General features: G+C 39.3%; 1 protein-coding gene across 3 annotated transcripts in view; it reads right to left on the bottom strand.

Annotated features, from left to right (window-relative positions):
• Positions 1-18791, bottom strand: part of LOC127653607 (sushi, nidogen and EGF-like domain-containing protein 1) — a 48072-nt gene extending 29281 nt beyond the window's left edge. For 2 of the 3 annotated variants that reach the window (XM_052140340.1, XM_052140341.1), the window contains exons 1-15: positions 18298-18791; positions 11351-11638; positions 10904-11044; positions 10519-10681; positions 10254-10379; positions 9860-9973; positions 9306-9419; positions 8354-8467; positions 7101-7151; positions 6900-7007; positions 5386-5478; positions 4839-4970; positions 4382-4501; positions 4089-4205; positions 651-794 (exon numbers count right to left, since the gene is read on the bottom strand). In XM_052140340.1, the coding sequence (XP_051996300.1) occupies positions 651-794; positions 4089-4205; positions 4382-4501; positions 4839-4970; positions 5386-5478; positions 6900-7007; positions 7101-7151; positions 8354-8467; positions 9306-9419; positions 9860-9973; positions 10254-10379; positions 10519-10681; positions 10904-11044; positions 11351-11638; positions 18298-18507 (2035 nt within the window). In that variant the 5' untranslated portion in view covers positions 18508-18791. Of the gene's footprint in view, positions 1-650; positions 795-4088; positions 4206-4381; positions 4502-4838; positions 4971-5385; positions 5479-6899; positions 7008-7100; positions 7152-8353; positions 8468-9305; positions 9420-9859; positions 9974-10253; positions 10380-10518; positions 10682-10903; positions 11045-11350; positions 11639-18297 lie in introns of those variants that run through there. The other variant, XM_052140342.1, reaches the window with a different exon arrangement.
• Positions 18792-20068: the final 1277 nt, after the last annotated feature.

The raw sequence follows: 20068 nt of genomic DNA, 5'->3' as shown, positions 1-20068 counted from the left end.
GTGACTAAGCCCTATATAACCAGCATTTCAAAAAGACTGTCAAACACTATAAAACAAAATTCAGTGAGCACAGATGGCAAAAGATGGCGTCTTACACCTTTTCAAAAAAGCAAATAAATGATTGCTATTCCCTAAAACATAAAGAATCAACCGGTCTCACTTTGCCTAATCCGCATGGCCACATTCACAGCCAGTAGATTCATAAATAGAGTTGAAGAAGCTGTAAAAACATCCTTATTGTGAAATGTTTTAGGTGACAAGGGGATGGTATTTCATCCTATCGTGGAACAACATGAAGCCAGTTTAACCCCAACTCATGGAAAACCTTGAAGAACCAGCAGTAGCACGGAAGCCTGACACAACAGAGTTATAACCCCTGTTCAGAGAGAGTATCAAATGCACTGAAGGCTTTATCCAGCTCAATCTCTGGGGAGGTGAGACACAACCCCGCTGGCACCTGTTGCTTCTTCCTGGCATCATCCGTATGAAGCTGGAAGACTGCTTTTCTCCTGCTAACATGCCTATCAATTACACCTAAATGAATGAATAGTGACTAGCGTAAAGTGAAAGAGCTTGTGCGAGCATCTGATTCATGAAGTGTTAGCAAACAGCTCAGTGTAATTGATGGGAGGTAAAACAGAGTTGATTACCTTTCAAAGCTGGATTGGATCCTTTGTTGATCTCGCAGTGTCTTCCTATGAAGGATGGGGAGCACTCACATTTGTATTTACCAATGTAGTGGAAACAAGTTCCCCTATTCAGACAGGGACTTGAAGCACAAGGATCGGGCTTTCCTAAACAAAAAGCATTGGATGGTTAAAACAGTTTTGTGTACATGTGTGTATGCTTATTAATAGTATGTGTTTGCACATTTATATATGACCACAAATACATGTACTCTTATGGCATTAAAAATAAAATATGATTTTGTGTGTGCACGTGACGCGTCTGTACGAGGTCAACATGTGTGAAAAATCATTGATCATTACAGTAGCACAGAGAAAGAGAGAAACAGCTTTTCATGCATGTGCCAGGGCAAGTTGTTTTTTCCTACATATGAGGAATCCAAGAGTTGAACAAACTCCAGAAAATTGGATCATTTCACAAGGCCAAGCAGTTGCACAACTCTAATGTGAGTAAGTGAGGCACTTACAATGGAAGTGGATTGGCCAAATTTTTGAGGATTTAAGGGCAGAAATGTGAAGCTTATAATTTTATAAAAACACTTAAATTAATTCTTCTGTTAAAACTCATGTATTATTAGAGCTGTAAAGTTGTTTAAATGGACATTTTTACAGTGATCTTTGGGTTTTATGGTTTGTTGGCATTACATCGTCATGGCAACGAAGTGGTAAAATTGGCTATAACTATACAAACATAAGGATTACAAGCATATTGTTTATGTCTTGTGGCGATACTTTGTGAGGAAAAAGTGAGGATTTTAACATTCAAAAATTGGCCCCCGTTCAATTCCATTGTAAGTGCCTCACTGTTACGCAGAATTTTTCTCTTTTTTTCTCTAAGAAAGGTAGAGGCAAGGCACAATTAATTGTCTGGTAATCAATATTATTCTACAAATGCTATCGACTGAGCTTAACTTATTTACTTGCTTAACTTACTGAAGTTGAATTCTTTTTAAAGGGCACCTATTATGGAATTTTGAAAATTACCTTTCATGTAGTGTGTAACATAGATTTAAGTGAACAAAAACATCCTGCAAAGTTTTATATATGAAAGTTCACCGTAAAAAAAGTTACTGTCTCTCAAAAGTAGGAGTCGACTCTGAGTCAATGTAATGAATCGCTTATCCAATGAGTCATTTTCCTTTTCGTTGTGACGTCAAGACGGAAAATGATCAAATTGGCCGCGCCCACTCATTGCGCACAGACACCAGGGAAAACTTGAAAACATCATATCGAGAACAAGACGCTGTGTTCTAAAGTGCATATCAAAAGTGGGTAACACTTTAGAATAATGGTCCATTGTTAACAAGTAGCTATGCAGGAAGTAATAGGTAGTACTGCATTAACACCGAACTTAATACTATTAACTAATATGGAAGCAATATTAACTAAGCAGTAAGTAATAGGTAATTTAGTACAAAGGTAGTTCCTTGGTAGGTATTTGATTATTACTAAAGAAATATATCCTCATTGAGAACTACTTTTGAACTAAGAAATAATAACCAATTAATTACTAATCACAAAAGTAACATGTCTAAAAGTGAACAATTGTGGGGGTATGGTCATCATGGTCATAACATTTCAGAAGCATGTGCCTCAATTGGGTTCTTTGTGGAAACCAGTTTATGAATATTATCTCCCCCCAAATACATTAGCTACAGGTTGAGATTGTGACTACTACTCTTGCCAAAGGATGGACGTATGTTCTCTGTTTATTTCAAACTTAAACATAGAATAATACTAATAATGATATATTTTTTTTAAAAATCTTAAATAATTAGGAAGTGATGTTGACACTCACATGATTGGATTAGTTCACTATCATGAGCTCTATTGAGTGTCAGTTCAATATATCTCAGACTCCAAAGACCTACCTTTATGTTACAGTAGCTGCCTGAGGAGGACTTCTCTTTAGGATATGAATATAAACATTGATGTTCTCTTGTCAAAAACAATTTGCATCTTTAATGAAGAAATTGGCTGCATTTATGTTGCGATAAGCGTAAAACCACATCTTCCAGATTACAGTGTTTGTTATAGTGCCTCACAGAACCTGTACAGTATGAGTCAAATATAAAATTAAATAACTTGGGTAACACTTTAGAATGATGGTCCGTAGTTAACAAGTAGCTATGCAGGAAGTAATAGGTAGTACTGCATTATTCACAAGTAGTTCTCAATGAGGATATATTTCTTTAGTAATAATCAAATACCTACCAAGGAACTACCTTTGTACTAAATTACCTATTACTTACTGCTTAGTTAATATTGCTTCCATATTAGTTAATAGTATTAAGTTCGGTGTTAATGCAGTACTACCTATTACTTCCTGCACAGCTACTTGTTAACTACGGACCATTATTCTAAAGTGTTTCCCAAAAGTGAAATTTTTTTCACAGCCCAGGGACGAGCATGTGAAGAATCAGTGGCTAGAGTTTATATTTACAACTATACCACACAAGTATAGCCCTAACCTTGTGCTGTGTTCGCGTCATTTTAATGACGATTGCTTTACGAACATGAATGCTTTCAAGTGTGGATTCGCGAGCCGGTTGATACTGAAGGAAGGTTCAGTACCAAGTTTATTTGGATCAGCTTCCTCCTCTGAATCACAACCTGTAAGTATTATTAATAATTGTTGCTTTTATGTGTTTTTTAGCATGCTTAATAATAAACAATAATAATAAATAATATTTGTGTGTGTTGTGTAAGTTACGCTCAGCACAGCTTCTAGTCTCCAATGTCAATTTTTTTGAAATATGTGAAATGTTTGTCGATGTTATTGGAGATGTCATAAAGAATAGAGCAATAACTTGTAGTAATGCAGTGCTTTAGCAATATGTTTATGCGTTGGGCTAACGCAAACAATAACTGATTGGGTGTTTACCACCGAACTTTGGGCTATGATCGCAAACATAAATCAACTCAAATTCCTTCTCTGATTTTGATTTTTTTTACTACAAAGCAGTGATGGGCGTTCCGTTTCCGACAATCTCTGCACAGAGTATACCAATCACAACTAACTGGGTCATCTGACCAATCACTGCAGATTAGCGTCACGCAAAGGAGGGGTTTGGAAAAATGAGTCGTTGAACGAATCATTTGGGAGTCGGTGAGCAAATCAGGTAAACATAAATGCATATTATAAGACAAAAGTGTTTTTTTGTCATTGCATGCATGTAAAACTGTTGTTGGGGACTCCCAAAACAATATTAGGTACATTTTAAATGCCATAGTAGGTGCCCTTTAAAGTTGTCATAATTTACTGTCAAAAAGACCTGTTGAAATATGAATTAATGCATCTTCTTTTGTGTGGTCTGTATAAGACTTTATGACAGAATTGCAATTTTTGGGTGAACTATGCCTTTAACGACAGCATCAACATTTTTGACACTCAACACTCACCCACTTCGCAGTGTTTCCCTGTAAAGCGGTAGGGACACTCGCACTGGTAGCTGTTAGCTTCTTCTTTACAAGAGCCTCCATTACGACAGGGGCTAGAGGCACAGATACTTAATCTGACTGAGGGGAAAAAAGCAATAAATCAAAGCTCTATGTACCTGCAAAAAGTCAGCTGAAAGGATCTGTGGTGTATTACATATTATGACATAAAATAATCAGATTACCAAGGATTTGTCGACCTTTTGATATAAGCATGCAAAAACTAAATATTAACAAGTATAGCCGATTTAACATACCTCTTTCACAATGCTTGCCTTTGAAGCCGTGCTTGCACTCACAGATGTAGCCTCCGTCTCGCTCATAGCAATACCCTCCATTCTGACATGGTGAGGAATCGCAGGCCGATCGGGGCTGTACTGAAAAACACACACACCGACTTCACCACGTTCCTTCACACCGGGTGACCAGTTTTACTGCTCGATAGTCATTTTAATTTGCACGTGTTGGAAAGATTTCATTTAAATGCACACTGCAGCATAGATCATCTTTTAATTTTAATGGCAGAGTTGAAACATTACCTTCATGTTATGTCAACATATTAATACATTTTACTTTTTTCATTTCTTCAACATTACACCTGCATTGGTTTGGCAGCATTTGCCATCCTGACAACCTCACACAGTCTTTGTTTATTCGTCATGGAGACAGTGTGCAGCACATGACCCTGCCATCACTGCTCTCCAGTGCTCTTACCATATGGGTAGAAGTCCTTGTGGTCAAAGTCAGCACCGGTTTGGCAGGTGCAGAGGTACGTGCCACCATATTCTAAACATGGGCCTCCATCAGGACATGGTCTGCTGTTACTACAGGGTGTTTGTGTTACCTCTAAGGAGTGAAAAATAATGTTCATTAATTTAGAAATTATTTGGAACATAAATATGAATTCACCAAAATGTATTGTCAAACACTATTGTGTTAGAATGAAACAGTATAGTGTAATGTAGTACACACTGTTGAAATGGATATAGTTCTGTCTGGTGGCCAGCATAGCATTTAGCATCAGTGACCTTTTCTTACCAAGTGATATTGTTGACTCTGACTGTCAACTTTTGCAACAACATATTTATCTCTTTTAACAAAGTTTTTATTAGCCTTTTACAGATTGAGATGGCATTCCTCTGAATGAAGATCAGTAAACCAGTAATAGTGTCTAACCAACAAACTACATACATGTAAATGAAAACGAACACAACAAGCAAGATTTTAGTAAAATGTGTTTTCGTTTGTAGTCAATACATACCAAACTGACAGTAGAGTCCAGTAAAGCCTGTCGGACATTCGCAGGTGCCATTGACATCAACACAAACACCTCCGTTCTGACAGGGACACTCTTCTGTAGAAGTAGAGAGAAAGAGACAGACAAAAAGAGACTGTAAGAGTTGCTTATGATCTTGCTGTTAGTTGGAAAGAGGTCAATGTAGTTTTCACTGTGCTGGAGAAGTAAACGTTCTAACTATTCTCAAAGATGTTGCTCTCTATTCACATCAGTCAAATTGGCACAAAGTGTAAATACAGAGGAAGCCCATGTGTGCGAACTTTACAATGTGTATGTGTGTGTGCGTGTGTGTGTGCGTGTAATTATTATAGCACTGTGGAGAATTTTTTTTTTTACATTATAAACCTTTTCATGGGTAATTTTTTTCCCACATGGATCAACTTTTCCCACACAGATTATAGTGTGCTGTATGATTGTAAGTAAGTATTCAGTACGGCTTTACTGTACAAATTGGAAGACTGTTTTTATTTTCCCATTAATTGCTTCTTTTTAAAGTTCAGGGGATTTGCGTGAGGGTGTTATTTTTCTGATGATATGGAACATGTTTTTGATGAACATGTATAACACTAGGGGCAATTAATAGATTGAGATTGAGTCATTTTCATTTGTTGTCTCTAAGGTTGGCGTCTTTGATCTCTGTGCCCTATTAGCCACTCCTGGGTTCTACTTAAGAGCTGCTACCTCCTATTCCTCCATGGACCGTGTGACTTTTTCCATTACACTTTCCAAGTGAGCTGGGCAGGAAGGTATTCTGAAGATTTAAGAGGGTCTATATAAGCATTGATAGTTATTTCAGCTCAAGGGTGAGTAATGTGAATTTGCTATTGCTCACTTACACTTGAAGTGCTTTTAAACCAAGAGAGGGGAACAATGTGTGCATTTGACACAGTGACTGTGAGAGCAGACCTTGCATTTCAATAAAAAAAGCACTGACCTATGCAAAAAGCATGAAGGAATCAAAACACAAGGACATATATTGTGTGGTATCTCTGACAAAAGAGGAAAGGCAGCACTGTAGTGGAACAGGTTAATATATTATGTGATGTGGCTTTGACATTAAGCAATCAGCAGCTCCTATACTGAGAATGAGGGAATGGTTCATCTCATAATCTTCATAAACCCAGTCATTGGAGATTTGTTGTTGGATGTCAGCGCTTCCAAAGACATCTCACCTGCTTTGTCTCATAAAAGAGAGGCCCTTTTAAGTCTAGACAGGAGCCCTTCCTCTTGTTGGTGAAGTAGTAACAAGTGCCATAAACAAATTATATAGACTTGCTGCAAGGTCTGAGCAGTAAACTATGTTAGGTTGTGTAGGTTTGGATAACTATGCACATCCATCATAGCTGCATGGCCTTCTCAGGCAGCACTCCACATTCCTGTGGGATGGTGCTGTCTGCTTCGCTCTCCTCTGTGCCATGTTGCTGCCCAACAGCCTGAAGAAAGTTGCTACTGTTGTTTAAAGTCTCAGAGCACTGTACCTTCACAATCGTCTCCATAGTAGCCAGGGATGCAGGTGCAGTTGTAGTTTCCAGGGCTAATGTACTCGCAGATTTGACGCATTTCACAACCCTCCCCATCACAGGGAGCTGCAAGTCAAATAGAACATTTCTGTGGTCTTTAAATAAACCGAAAAGTGATTTTGGAAAAGCTTACCAGCAACTTGAAGATCATTTATTTACCTGTCTGATTTGCAGCATCAGTAGTAGAGGAGTTTTCCATGACAACCCATTCTGTTTTAGTAACAAATATTACATTTAATAAGATATTACAGATATTATAAAGGCATCATGAATGGAATGACAAATTAAAAGTGACGTTCTCTCAAACAAAATCAAGGTTGGCTCATGCAACCGCAACCACATCCCTAAGTCTCACGTGGTTAACTGTCTGTCTTGTTTTGTAAACCCTTCTTAAAGGGATAGTTCATCCAAAAATAAAATCTCTCTCATCTTTTACTCACCCTTATGCCATCCGAAATATCTATGACTTTCTGTCATCTGCTGAACTCAAATGAAGACTTTCTCTGCTCTTTAGGTCCATACAATGCAAGTGAATGGGTGCCAACATTTTGAAGCTCCAAAAATCACATAAGAATCCAGTGGTTAAATCAATATCCTCAGATGTGATATGATTGGTGTAGGTGAGAAACTCTTTTACATTCTTCTTCTTGTGTTTTTGCTGATTCACATTCTTCATGCATACTGCCACCTACTGGGCAGGGAAAAGAATTTCAAGCAAAAAAGGATTTAAATACTGATCTGTTTCTCACCCACACCTATCATATCACTTCTGAAAATATGGATTAAAACACTGGAGGCGTATGAATTACTTTTATGATGCCTTTATTTGCTTTTTGGAGTGTAAACATTTTTGCACTCGTTCACTTGCAATTTTTGGACCTACAGAGCGGAAATATATTCTAAAATTCATAAATTGTGTTCTGGAGATTAAAGAAAGTCATACACATCTGGTATGGCATGAGGGTGTAAATGATGAGATAATTTTCATTTTTGGTTGAACTATACCTTTAAGAGCTTGGTCAAGCCACTGCAACCTTGGACAAACTTAACTCTCAACCACACCAAAACTGTGCATTTGAGAACCATGTGATGAGGTTGATGCTTTTAGCAAATACATCAATTCAATCTGTCAGACATGTGGTCTGACTCTGAAGCCTCAGTTATTCCAGAGTGTTCCATCGTTTTTATTCAGCTTTTCACTTTTTCAATTTCTTTGTTTCGGTCCCAGTTGGAAAATGTTACAGGAAGCCAAATTTAAAAAAAGAGAAAGTAAGTTGCTGGCTGTGTAAACATCTTCTATCATGAAACATTTTTCCCATTGCAAAGGGAAACAAAACCAAAAGCTGGCTAATGTGCTGTGGCTGGCATTTAGAAAATCACAGAAGAGGATTGGGGGAGTTGAATTTGCCCACCTGTTTCACAGTGAATTCCAGTGAAGTTTGCTGTACATGTGCAGGTGTAGTTATTTACCAGGTCTTCACACACACCTCCATTCAAACATGGCATGGATGCACATTCATTCATGTCTGGATTTAAAAAATACAGGATTAATTTATCAATGCAGACACTTTAACCAAGGCAATACGTGGAACAGCTTGATTTTGACTGCATCGGCATCTTAAGATGTGAGGATATATGAAAGTTCATGCAGGTGTATGGTTTCATTGAACAGTTGTCTAGTATTAACAGTAATTTGGCCTTGGATAGAAACAAGGTTTGGCAGGGCAGAGGGCTGGGCCGGGTCGTGATTCTACACACTCTGTCCCTTATCAGGCTAATCAAGCCTCCGAGAGGGATAAAGTGCCGACTGCGGATGATGGTGCGGGAGAGAGAGAGATCGTTTACGGACATGTCCGTCATATGTGTGTTTTTGTCTTTTGTTTAAGTTTAATCATTAAAAGATTATTTATATTGACATGGCGGTTCTTGCCTCCTCCTTTCCATTGAACTGCGTTACACAAGGGTTCAAGATATGAAAAGCCACTGGTGTAGTTTCCAGCGTACTTCCCAACTGGGCTTGCGTTTTATCAATAACATCTACTGTGGAAAGCCCAAAGCAGGGGAGGAGTGTTGATGCTGTTTCTCAAAATGGCAGATCAAGACTGCTCTGAGAGCTTTAAATATTTGGAACGTAAAACCTGACCCAAAATGAAAACACAGGGAGGAAAAATTAACTGACAATATAATTCCATTCACATTAACTTGTGCTAAACAGTATTATACCATTGCACCACAAATTGTCTTTGTTAAGTCAGCCTAGATAATATCATCTGTCAGATGAATAAGAGTCTTATATGGAAAGAAGGAAAGGCTCCCTGGGGAAAGCCGTGCCCTTTCAGTTACACTCCCAAGAGCCAAGCTCACCTGACTCGCAGAGGAGTCCTGCGTAACCTGCCTGGCATTCACAGGTGAAGTTGCCCACACCCTGTATGCACTGTGCTCCATTGAGGCATGGCGATTCTTGGCACTCGTCTATGTCTGCAGGCAATACACACATACATACACTGAATATTTATTCAGCTGATTAATATATCCTCCACACCATTCCCCTCACTCTAAAAGTATGCACTTCTAGCTGTGAAAGGTATTAGAGGTTTGATACATCTCTGCAGGCTGGACTGTGGGAACGAGGAGGTGGAAGCCAGCAGAGCATCAGGGGAGGAGAGGAGGACAAAGTCAGTTAGGAGAGAGGCCATGGCACAAAAAGAATAGCTTATGGAGTTCAAACCAAATCTCTGTCACTTTTAGCTATTTTTGATCTCATTAGACATCTTGGAGCATTTGGAGAAAAACATATTTCTTATCAAGATCAACAGATCCAACATAATGTCAGTGTGCACCATTGGTATCATTCAAAATCTGAGCTCGATAACAAAAGACCGATTTTGTTTTGTTTATTAAAATATGTTTAGATTTACCTGTCTCACATGTTGTCCCTGTGAATCCCACTGGACATAGACAGATGAAGAAGTTGATCATGTCCACACATGTGCCTCCATTCTGACAAGGATATGAGGAGCACTCATCAACCTCTACCACGACACATAAAAGAACAAAATGACATCAGGTAAGACTTATTAGACTTATTGATAAGACTCTTATTAGAAGTGCACACAGGAATGAAAACATGAAGGAATCCCAAAGTGGAGGGGGTGCAGGAAAAGGTAATGATTTCACCACAGCAAAATCTTGGACTGGCTCTACGCTATGTGTATTACATACAGATGTGACCAGGGGAAATTTCCTGGCGAGGATGAACATGGAGAATAAGGAAAGGCTTTGAGGGATGGAAGGATTTCATCATTCTTTTACCTATCTGGCACCTGCGTCCAGTGAAGCCAGCCAGACATGAGCAAGTGAAAGAGGGATTGCCAGTGATGCAGTCGTCAATGCAGTGGCCGCCATTTAGACAAGGCCTCAAGTTAGGGCAGACAGAGGCTGAGGACAATAGAAAAAAGAGGTTACAGTCATCACACTCTGAATGGATTTTCCTGTTTTGAAATTTTCAGCCTGTAAACCATGTCAATTGTTGCTTATTTGTTGGACACACTAATCTTTATTTCTTTTAGTGGTATACCTGAGTAATTGCAGCTGCCCATTTGCACTTGAGCATCATCAATACGAAACACCCAACGGCCAGGATAGCCCACATTCGTTGTGGTCTCAACTTCTACAATATCATCTGTTCGAGAACCTGGGATGTTGAAATAGCGCCTCCCATCACCGGCATTAAAACCTGCCTAGGAAGAGAGGGGACAGGGTGAACAGTTCTCTCAGAGAGGTTTCTTTTCACATTCATTTAAAAAGAAGAAATGAGCTGGCTGTTTGTCTGATGGTTTCAATTCCACAAGTCTCAGAGGACATTTGGAAACACAAGTGTGCAGATCAGAGATTAATTTGACATTCATTCATAACAAAGACCCATAATGACTGTTTTTAAAAAGTAAAGGCGAAGACCATACCTGTGCAGCTATGCCTCCCAGGCCTGCTAGATCGCCACCACTGGTAGTATGCATCCCTGTTGTCCAGGTAATATTGTTGTACTGGAAAATGGTGAAGGAGAGCTCACCATCTGTGATAAGCACTACTTGGAATGTATTCACCTTTAGAAGAGAACAGAAGGCAAGTCACAATATCAACAAGCAATATGCAGAGTTCACTGCAACCATTCTGGAGGAATGTAGTCTGGAGGACTTCATTCAAGTTAAAAATAATAAAGAATAACACATTATCCCTTAAAGCTTAGAGTGAGAGGGACTGTTCTGAGCCTGAGTAAAATTGGGCATGCATAGTGGGTCTTTAAACTTTATAAAAAATGTATATATTAACTGTATTATAGTGACAATAATAAAACAGTTATACAAAATGCAGTTTTAGTTTTGTAAGTTTGAAGATTGTGAAGCTGTTACCGGAGTTATTGAGCTGCCACCAAAAAATGTGACTTGGTACCAGGTAGCAATCAGCACCCATGTGGTGACAAATGTAGGGAACTCTGGAAAGTAATGGCAAATGTCTGCAGTGGCTCTCTTCAGGATAGCAGGATCTTTGCTCTCCCTATAAAATACTTTTCCTGCCCGTCGGTTGTCTACATCTGCCCAGAATGGAGCCACCACCCTGCGGTCTCCAGCAATTGGGAATGCCACAGGAGTGAACTGGGACACCTCCCTCAGGAATGACACCAGACCATTATTGTTGACCTAGAGGACACAGAACCAGAGAAATTCATGCTCAAGGTTAGCAGAGTCAGCACACAAAGCTTCCTTCATCTCACCTCTGGCATCCATTCCCAGATTCCACCGCTGAAGCTTTACCACACCATGAGCTTGATGTTTGGACATTCATTTTCTGAGTTGCACAAATAATATATTTCATCTCCATGAAATTATTTCCACACTCACATTTACTGTTCACATACTCGTCCTTATTCAGGAGGACTGCAGTGTCAAGAAACTATAGACCAGTAGAACTCAAATGAAAACAAATTATGCCTAAAAGTAATTTCCAAGGATATATCAAACAGGACAACTAAATCCAAACTAAATCTAAAATTCAGTTTCTTGTGGTGCCTCCTACAGTAGATGATATTGCGAAAGGCCTGTGTGGAGACCATGACCTTTGTTAGAATCTCTCTGGAACAGTATTCTGATGTATGTTATGATGTATTGAAACTCGCTGACTAGGGGATAAGCAGAGTCAGGCTGAGGAGTCCAGCAATGTGTTGACAATCTACAGTAAGCAGTAGCGTAGCAGGATGAAAGAGTGAGTCAGGCTCCTGTGGCGGACGTATCTATTTCCCATCAGGGAACAGACAGCTCCCTTGAACTGTCAGACATCCATGTCTTGCAGCTGAGAAAACCAAAGCACTGTTTAGACATCAACACACCTGCCCTGGCTCCTGTCCACTGCCAGACCAAGAAGTGGTTTTAGAGGGTGAGGCCTTTATACTGTCTCTAATGTAACCACAGAGTTCAACATTGGCTTTGCTGACCACTGGCTTTGCTCTGAAGACTAAGTTTACTGTATTAATGTCCAGACAGGCTGACATAGAAGAAACCTTAGAACATTTGAATACAAATTTACTTAACTGGTCAAATGTATTATGCCACGCTTTCCTGCGGCATTGAACGTTAGATTTTGCAACAAAACGTTCTTTAATAAATCTCTTGAGAGAAGACTGGAAAGACCTTGCTAAAGATTAATCAAATTTGCTCTTTGAATTATCTTTGCTATTAAAATACTATCAATGAAGGATCTACATGCCATGTATATCAAATAATCACAGCACAGAGCAACAGAGCTAGAATAAGAAGAATGTCTAACTTAAGGCAAGCAGTTGCACAATCACATTTCTCTCCAAGTGTTAACTCACCGATACCAACTACCCTGTCTCATTGTACCACCAAAATTTGACTCATTAGCAGCTGCAGCAACAACAGATTAAATTTTAGAAGCATAGCCTTACTTCTCCCCTGACTGTGCGTATGGAAACCATAATTCGGAGGCCTTTTCTGTAAAAACAGAAGAGGAAGTTATGTTTGGCCTGACTTGGGTGCTTGGTTAATTGGCCGACCGCAGTCTTCCCCTCTCTGCACCAGTGTGCTGTGGCAAGAGTGTGGTTAACATAGAGAAATAGTGTGCAGCTTGCAGGGTCACAACTCTGGGCTCATTCAGAGGAGCCCTATGGGAGCAGGAGAATGAGAAGACGAAAAGAGAGAAGTCAGAGAGATGGAAAAGATGGAATGTGCAGGCAAAGTTCACTGAGAGATACAAACCCCTTGACAGGACCCAAAGTGTGATCTAGAGTAAATGTTTCACAGATGACCAAAAAAATGTAGTATGAGCCGCAGTATTAAACGATTGTATGGTAATGATATAAGCACCAAACTGGGAAAGGACAGTTGTACAGCCAATAAGCACAGCAGTGTTTTGACCAGTGCATGTAGTGGAGAGGTAGTAGCAGTAGTGTGCATGGGTAATGAATGGAAAGTGCTTACCTTGCTACTAAATTAGCAGTGGAAATGTCACTAAACACTACATTTGTGATTATTCTCTTGTGCTGTATTATGCACTACCATTCATTCTGATTATTCATAGCATCTGGAAAAGGTTAAAATTTCTACTTTTCCTCTATTTCCTTGTGATAGAGTAATTGGATGTAACCACAGATTAAGTGATTATAAGAAAGGCTAGCTTAATTTAAACAGGTAGGTTATCAGGGACCCGACCTTCAGACAGATAAGATCACAGAACCGGAAAAATAGCTCTGAGAAGGAGGTGGATATCATCTGTGAAAACATAACATCATCCATCACAGCTATAATAATTGCAAGTTTAGAAACCAAATGAGGACGTGGTTAATCTCTCACCCTTTATATTGGTTTATATAAAAATCTTTCTAGGTCTACATACTAATCCACTCTCAGATACACAAATTTTCATAGGGCAGTTTTCTTTGGAGGTAAGTACTTTTGATTCTAAAACAAACCTTTACCTGGGAAAAGCCATGCCAAAACAAATCCTTCCATTAAGAGGTGCCCAAAGATCAGCTTGGCAAAACATTGGACCTTGAGACTAGGCAATTTTTACTTGCTCTTCCATAGTAATTTGAGAGAAAACATCAAGTGGATTTGCTCATGTGATTAACCTTCGCTACCCTTGCTCCACCACCCTGTTCAGTTCTGGTGGGTTTCTTTGTCATAATTGGCTTTCCACAGAGCGCAAATCCATAACCCTTTGTATGGCACAGGACTCATTCATATCTTATACAAATATACAAAGAGTTTCCATTCTTGGATAAATAACTTATGCCTAGTAGAGAAAATTAATTTCAGCGGTTGCCCCTATCGAACTGGGTCCAAATATTAGCTTAAAGACTAGCATAACATATGACTTATCTTGACATAAAGCATTACACGCTTAGCCCCTAACAGAATCACACATATGTTCTCACACAATTCGCTAATATTTGGGATATACTTAAATGTAAATTAGGAGGAGGAGGAGAGGAGCAAAGAGGATAAAATAGAAAAAGGAAGAGACAAAAAGGAACAATCCCTCAAGGTTGAAGATTCCCTCTCTGTACTGTAGTTGCACAAACATGAAGTGTTGAAGTGCAGAGGATGAGCTTTAGCAGATGTGCTCTCAGTGTGCCGTGGTGTGAAACCTCAAATCTTTCTGTCCCCATCATTTTCCCTCCTCTGTTTTGACTCAACTTTTGGATGAAAAAGTCTACACCTAAAACAATTATCTGGATTCTTTTTATTCCCTGCCATACAAACAACTTGTTGGGAGACATAATTTTCTTGATTTGAGCTCCCCAAATATAATCCATGGTGTCCTGTTCCCTATCAAAACCTACAAACATTTGAATTTACACTGATTTTAAACTGTACATATGTAAACATTTTTACATACAGTACTGTGCAAACATTTTAGACACTTGTGAATAATGTTGCATAGTGAGGATTTCTTCAAAAATAGTGCCATAATTAGTATTCATTTTCAACATCATCGAAAGTCTAGTTAAGAGTCAATATTTGGTGTGACCAACTTTGCCTTCAAAACAGCACAAATTATCCAAGGGACACCTGGACAAAGTTTTTCTTGGTTGTTGGCAGACAGGATGTTCTAAACTTCTTGGAGAATTTGCCACAGTTCTTCTATATATAAAGTCTCAATTGCTTCTGTCTCTTTATGTAATCCTAGACTGACTTGAGGGCTACATGTTCTTTTATTCTATTCTATTCTATTTACAGTAGGAATATTTGGGAGTCTAAAATATATATTACCTATTGACATACTACAGCTAAAGATATAAATAACCATCTTAAGACAAATGTTTTTGTTAAACATCTTATGTGCCTGAGACTTTTGCACAGTACTGTATGTTTTGCAAGTCCATGTTTTGTTTTCCTTTCTAGCCTTAGATCTTGTCCTCTCTGCTCTTCATCCCAGCCATTCATAAGGTTAGTTAATTGAGTGCCTGTATTGTTTGCAGTCCCTCAGACACTTTGCAGATGCATCTGTGTTCTGTTAAAGGGATCTCTCCTTTCTGCGATAGAGCAGCTGGGCAGGTCCAATGGGAAGACCCCTGAACTTGTTATCTGAGGCTGAAGAAGAGGAGGAAGTTGAGGGTAGGTGAGGGGAGATAGAAGAGGTCACTGTTACAAATGATTTTATTAGACACAAACCAAAACAAAAGGACAGAATTGTGGAAGCATAGAAAGTACATTATGGACAATGATGGGTTGAAGAAGGTTCAAGAGTATTGACCTGTTTCAGTGATGTCACTTTTTTCTCACAGCCACCATATTTGTGACCATTAGCGCAAGGAAACTTTGATGGTGAATGGAAAAACATAAAGAAATTGTTTTGATCCATGGGAAGTCCCAGGAAAAGTTAATGCATGCCTGAGTACAGCACAAATTTAGCCAAATCACATGAAACAGGTCAATATGAGCGGCAGAGAGGGAATTGTTATTCTATTGGGTTCCTCGCATCGAAAACGTATTTGCATTGATTTGTGCTGTTTTTTGATTGTTTTCCTACAGATTAACGTTTTTTACTGTCATGCTGTTTCTCACTGTTTTTCCAGCATCTTGCTTGTGCGCTGGGCTATTTACGTACAGTAGATGCTTTTTAAGTTACGAAGAGCTTCAATTTAAAAAGAACTCCTGTCATGTTAAATGCACACATCTTGAGTCACCTACATTCTGTTCTATTTGTTGTGCTAAATCTAGCTTTTATTACAAGGATGTGTTTTGTGTATAGCCCATAAACCTTGAAACAGTCCAGCCCTAGAGTTTCTGGATGGCAAAGTCCTTGCTATCACAATTCCTGACAGTGAGACACAGATGTAGAGAATAGAGGCTTACATGTTCTTTTTGTAACAAGTAGTAGTAGCATAATGGGTATTTAAATTCTTATGGAGTGAGAGTGAATGTAAAAAATAAAAAGATGGTTGATGGGGTAGAGAGAGAGAGAGAGTGAGAGAGAGAGAGAGAGAGAGAGTATATCATAAAACATGCAAAAGCAGGCAGAACTGATTTATTTGTTTTGCTTTAGGGAAGCTATTGCATTAATAATATGAGACAAATCTTAAGAACCACCTTAAATTGTTTGGTTCAAGAACTTTTCTTTTTCTCTGTCCAAAAGTCTTGGAATGCCCTCCCGGAAGAAATTATCCATGAAGATCTAGGGCATATACCCTCTAAAATCTCACCTGTTCAAAAGCAGCTTTCTTGTGAAAGAGATCAACATGTGGCTAGGGGATAAAGCAGAAGCATAATTTATTCAGTTCAAGCAGATCCGATGCACTGCAGACATCATGACTGCAATTTGAATGCTGTTGCATGCCTCAATGCACTGGTGATTAGCAAAATTTGATTTTCATCGACCTGCTGTTACCTCCCTGTTTGTACTTGGTGCACTTTTGGGGGAAATGACCCCTTTTCAGAAGTTAACACACATTGCTGGTCCTCAGTCCTCTGCTCAAGTACATTGAGCTAAGCTGGTTGTAGATGTACTTTGCTATCTGCTGCAGGTCTTATCTTGTCTTCAATTCACATTCATATTTACATAACGCTCTAAGACATAAGATCCCACTCAAGCCTAATTAATATAATAGAAGAAGCCAAAGTATTTTCTCCTAAATGACCTAAGGCACCCTAGGTGTTCATACTACATATGGTGGAATTTTAAAATGAGTTAATTAAGGAAAATAAAGAATGCCACGTCCAAACCACATTCATGATTAGCTTGAACAAATTATCAACGCTCTTCGACTAGCTTCTTCCATGTCAAGAATTTCAGGGATGTGCATGAACAGGAGAAATATCCTCAAACTAACACCTTAGCAGAACAAAAAACGTCAGTTCATTTTGTCAGAATTTTTAGGTGAACTAAAAGAAGCCTGTTTTCCCAGTAAGTACTGTATAATTTAGCCTTCAGGATGACATGCATACACTTCACAAGTAAGGCTAAGTTCTACAGACAACCTTGTGCTATTTCAGCAACCTGCCTTTGCCAGAACATGAATCTTAGTGACTTCATGACTTTGAAATAGGTCCGAACAAAAATACAATATTACCCCACAAAGTTGTGAGGGGGAAGTTGTTTGAATGACATTTGGTGGCTGGGCGGGTGATGGTAGAGTGGTATGTCTGCCGTGTCACTTGTCTGCTGCATTGGTATTGTGATCTCATTCATCAACTCGCTTGAGGCCCAGTCTGGAAACCTATCCTCTGTTGCCGTGGTACATCAGCCAGGCTGAGCAGCATGTTACGGGATGAAGAGATGATGGGTGCCATGGATGGAGCATTATAATTTGGGAGACAGAACGAGTAAGATGCTGTGACACAACAGATGGTGTTGATTTACAATATGGAGCTACCCTTTCTCTGAGGCTGAGAAGTGTACATGACACAGATCAAAGTCCCACTTTCCAAACCCAAATCAGGACATGACACTGATCAAAGCAGAGAGACCTGTCAGCCAACTCACCACCCTCACATGTGCTCATGATTTCTCCCCCTTTCTCCTCATGACAGTCCTTCTTCTTACTTTTTCCTTCACCTCATTCTCTCAAACCACAATTTATGCAGATGTGTACTGGCAGCAATGTAGGCTGCCATCTCTTCACTAGAAACCTTTCAGTAGTTCAGTCACTGTGTGTGTGGTCATATAGTATGTGACATGTAAAAACGTTGTGGTACAGAGGCTCATTATACAATCTCAGCCTGTGAGACTTTGCTCTGTCTCCCCTAAAGACACACATACAAACCAATTAAGCTACTGAATGAAAGAGCTGATTCTCTTGCACAACCCTCACCCACATGCAAACAAAATCCTTACTCACATAGAGTCCTGTGTGCTGTTCTCCAAAGAAAGGGAAAGCCACCGATATGGCTACCAATCCTGAGCCTCCATCATCCTGTTTGATGGTCTGGGAGTCACCTTCATCCTGGCCAAATGGGTAGAAGACCTCCAGGGGCACAACCGTCTCCACGCCACCAAGCAAAACAAGAAGCATGCACAAAGAGAGCACTGGTCTCCTCAGCCTCCACATGACCTTGCCTGCACAGGATGGAGAGGAGAGGACGAGGAAACGGGATACTCAAAGAAGGCAAGAAGACAACACCAAACCCCTGTGGCAAATGCTCAATTGGTGATCCTCTCCTTGTCTTCTCCCTCTTTCTGCAACGTTTCCTCTTTCTGTTTATATTTCCTCAATCTGTTTCCTCTCAAATCTTCTATCACCCCTGGTACTTGGGCTTTTGGTCTATGACAAGGGGATAGATTCCATGCATTCCGTGCTGCTGGGTGCTGAAGAGCTGCCGTGCTCCGTGCAGCTCACTGAAATGAACAGAGTGAGAGAGAAAAAAGGAGAGGGAGCATAGTGATTCAGCTCTATTTTTTTTCAATCCAGTGACTTGGTCCCTGATGGCTTAGAAATATCCTCAATAAAACCTCTATTCTGACTGCCAAAGGAGTTCTTTCAGACCCAACCCCACCCCACTAGGGATTCACTACCTTGCATGATTAGGGACTATCATCCAATAGCTGAGGAGAGACCGGTAACTGGATAAGCACTGGGTGGAGCTATGGTAATCAAAGGGCTGCTTTAAAGAGACTCTGACAGGACACTCTCCTCTGCTCTTAACCCTTGCTGAGGAATACCATTCCCTGCAAGTACACATCACCACATGGCAGAGTAAGAGTTCCATACATTGTCCTGTCAATCACATCATGCACAAGCCTTCCTTTTATATTATGTACAAGATATCAAAATGTTAAAAAGCCCTCTGGATCCTTTTTGGATTAGAGAGTTACTGAAGGCTTCCTTAATCTCTCAAAATCATATTCTCCCAAAATTCATCATACAAGGCACAGCATTTTAAATATGCACAAAACAGCACCCCTAAAACAAAAAGCGATTTGGCTGTTTGAGCTACAGAATGAATTAGGCCAGTGGTTCTCAACCTGGGGCCAGGGATCAGGGGGGCTCAGTAAAGTTTCAAGGTGACTTGTAATTATTTAAAATAATAATTGTATAATAATTTTGCTTGTTATAAGAAATAAAATAAAAAAAAATGCTAAAACCCACTAAAAATCAACATGTAAAATTTGTAAACTGACAATTTCTTATTTCAAGTCCCTTCAACGTCTGTTTTTATTGTTGAATATACAGTTTTTGAAACTTCTGGAATCACAAATTAATTAATTATTTTATTGAATGCATTCCTAGTTACTTTTAATAAGGTTTGAAAACAAGCAGCTCTGTCATCATTACACCAGAAGTACCAGATTAAATACTGTATCTCAGTCTACATGAGGAGGCTTCAGATATTGTCTTGGACAATGGGTGCCTTTGGACTCAAAAAGGTGAAAATTATTTTACCATTGGGAGTCATAAGTAATGGGAATAGAATATTGAAGCCAGAACATCACATAGGATCTTTTATAGGTAGTTTGCAGCTTGTTTGCACACATCATAACAAACTACAGCAATTATCCAAAATAAGCCTGAGCTAAACAAAAGTAATTCTTCAGGCACAAGAATCTGGTTGTTAAATCACTTGTATGTTTTATTGACTTGTAAAAATAACATGTTTAAACCAATCAGTTAT

The sequence above is a fragment of the Xyrauchen texanus genome, chromosome 13 (assembly GCF_025860055.1).
Source record: "Xyrauchen texanus isolate HMW12.3.18 chromosome 13, RBS_HiC_50CHRs, whole genome shotgun sequence".
NCBI classification, from domain to species: domain Eukaryota; kingdom Metazoa; phylum Chordata; class Actinopteri; order Cypriniformes; family Catostomidae; genus Xyrauchen; species Xyrauchen texanus.
This window is presented reverse-complemented; position numbering and strand designations above follow the sequence as displayed.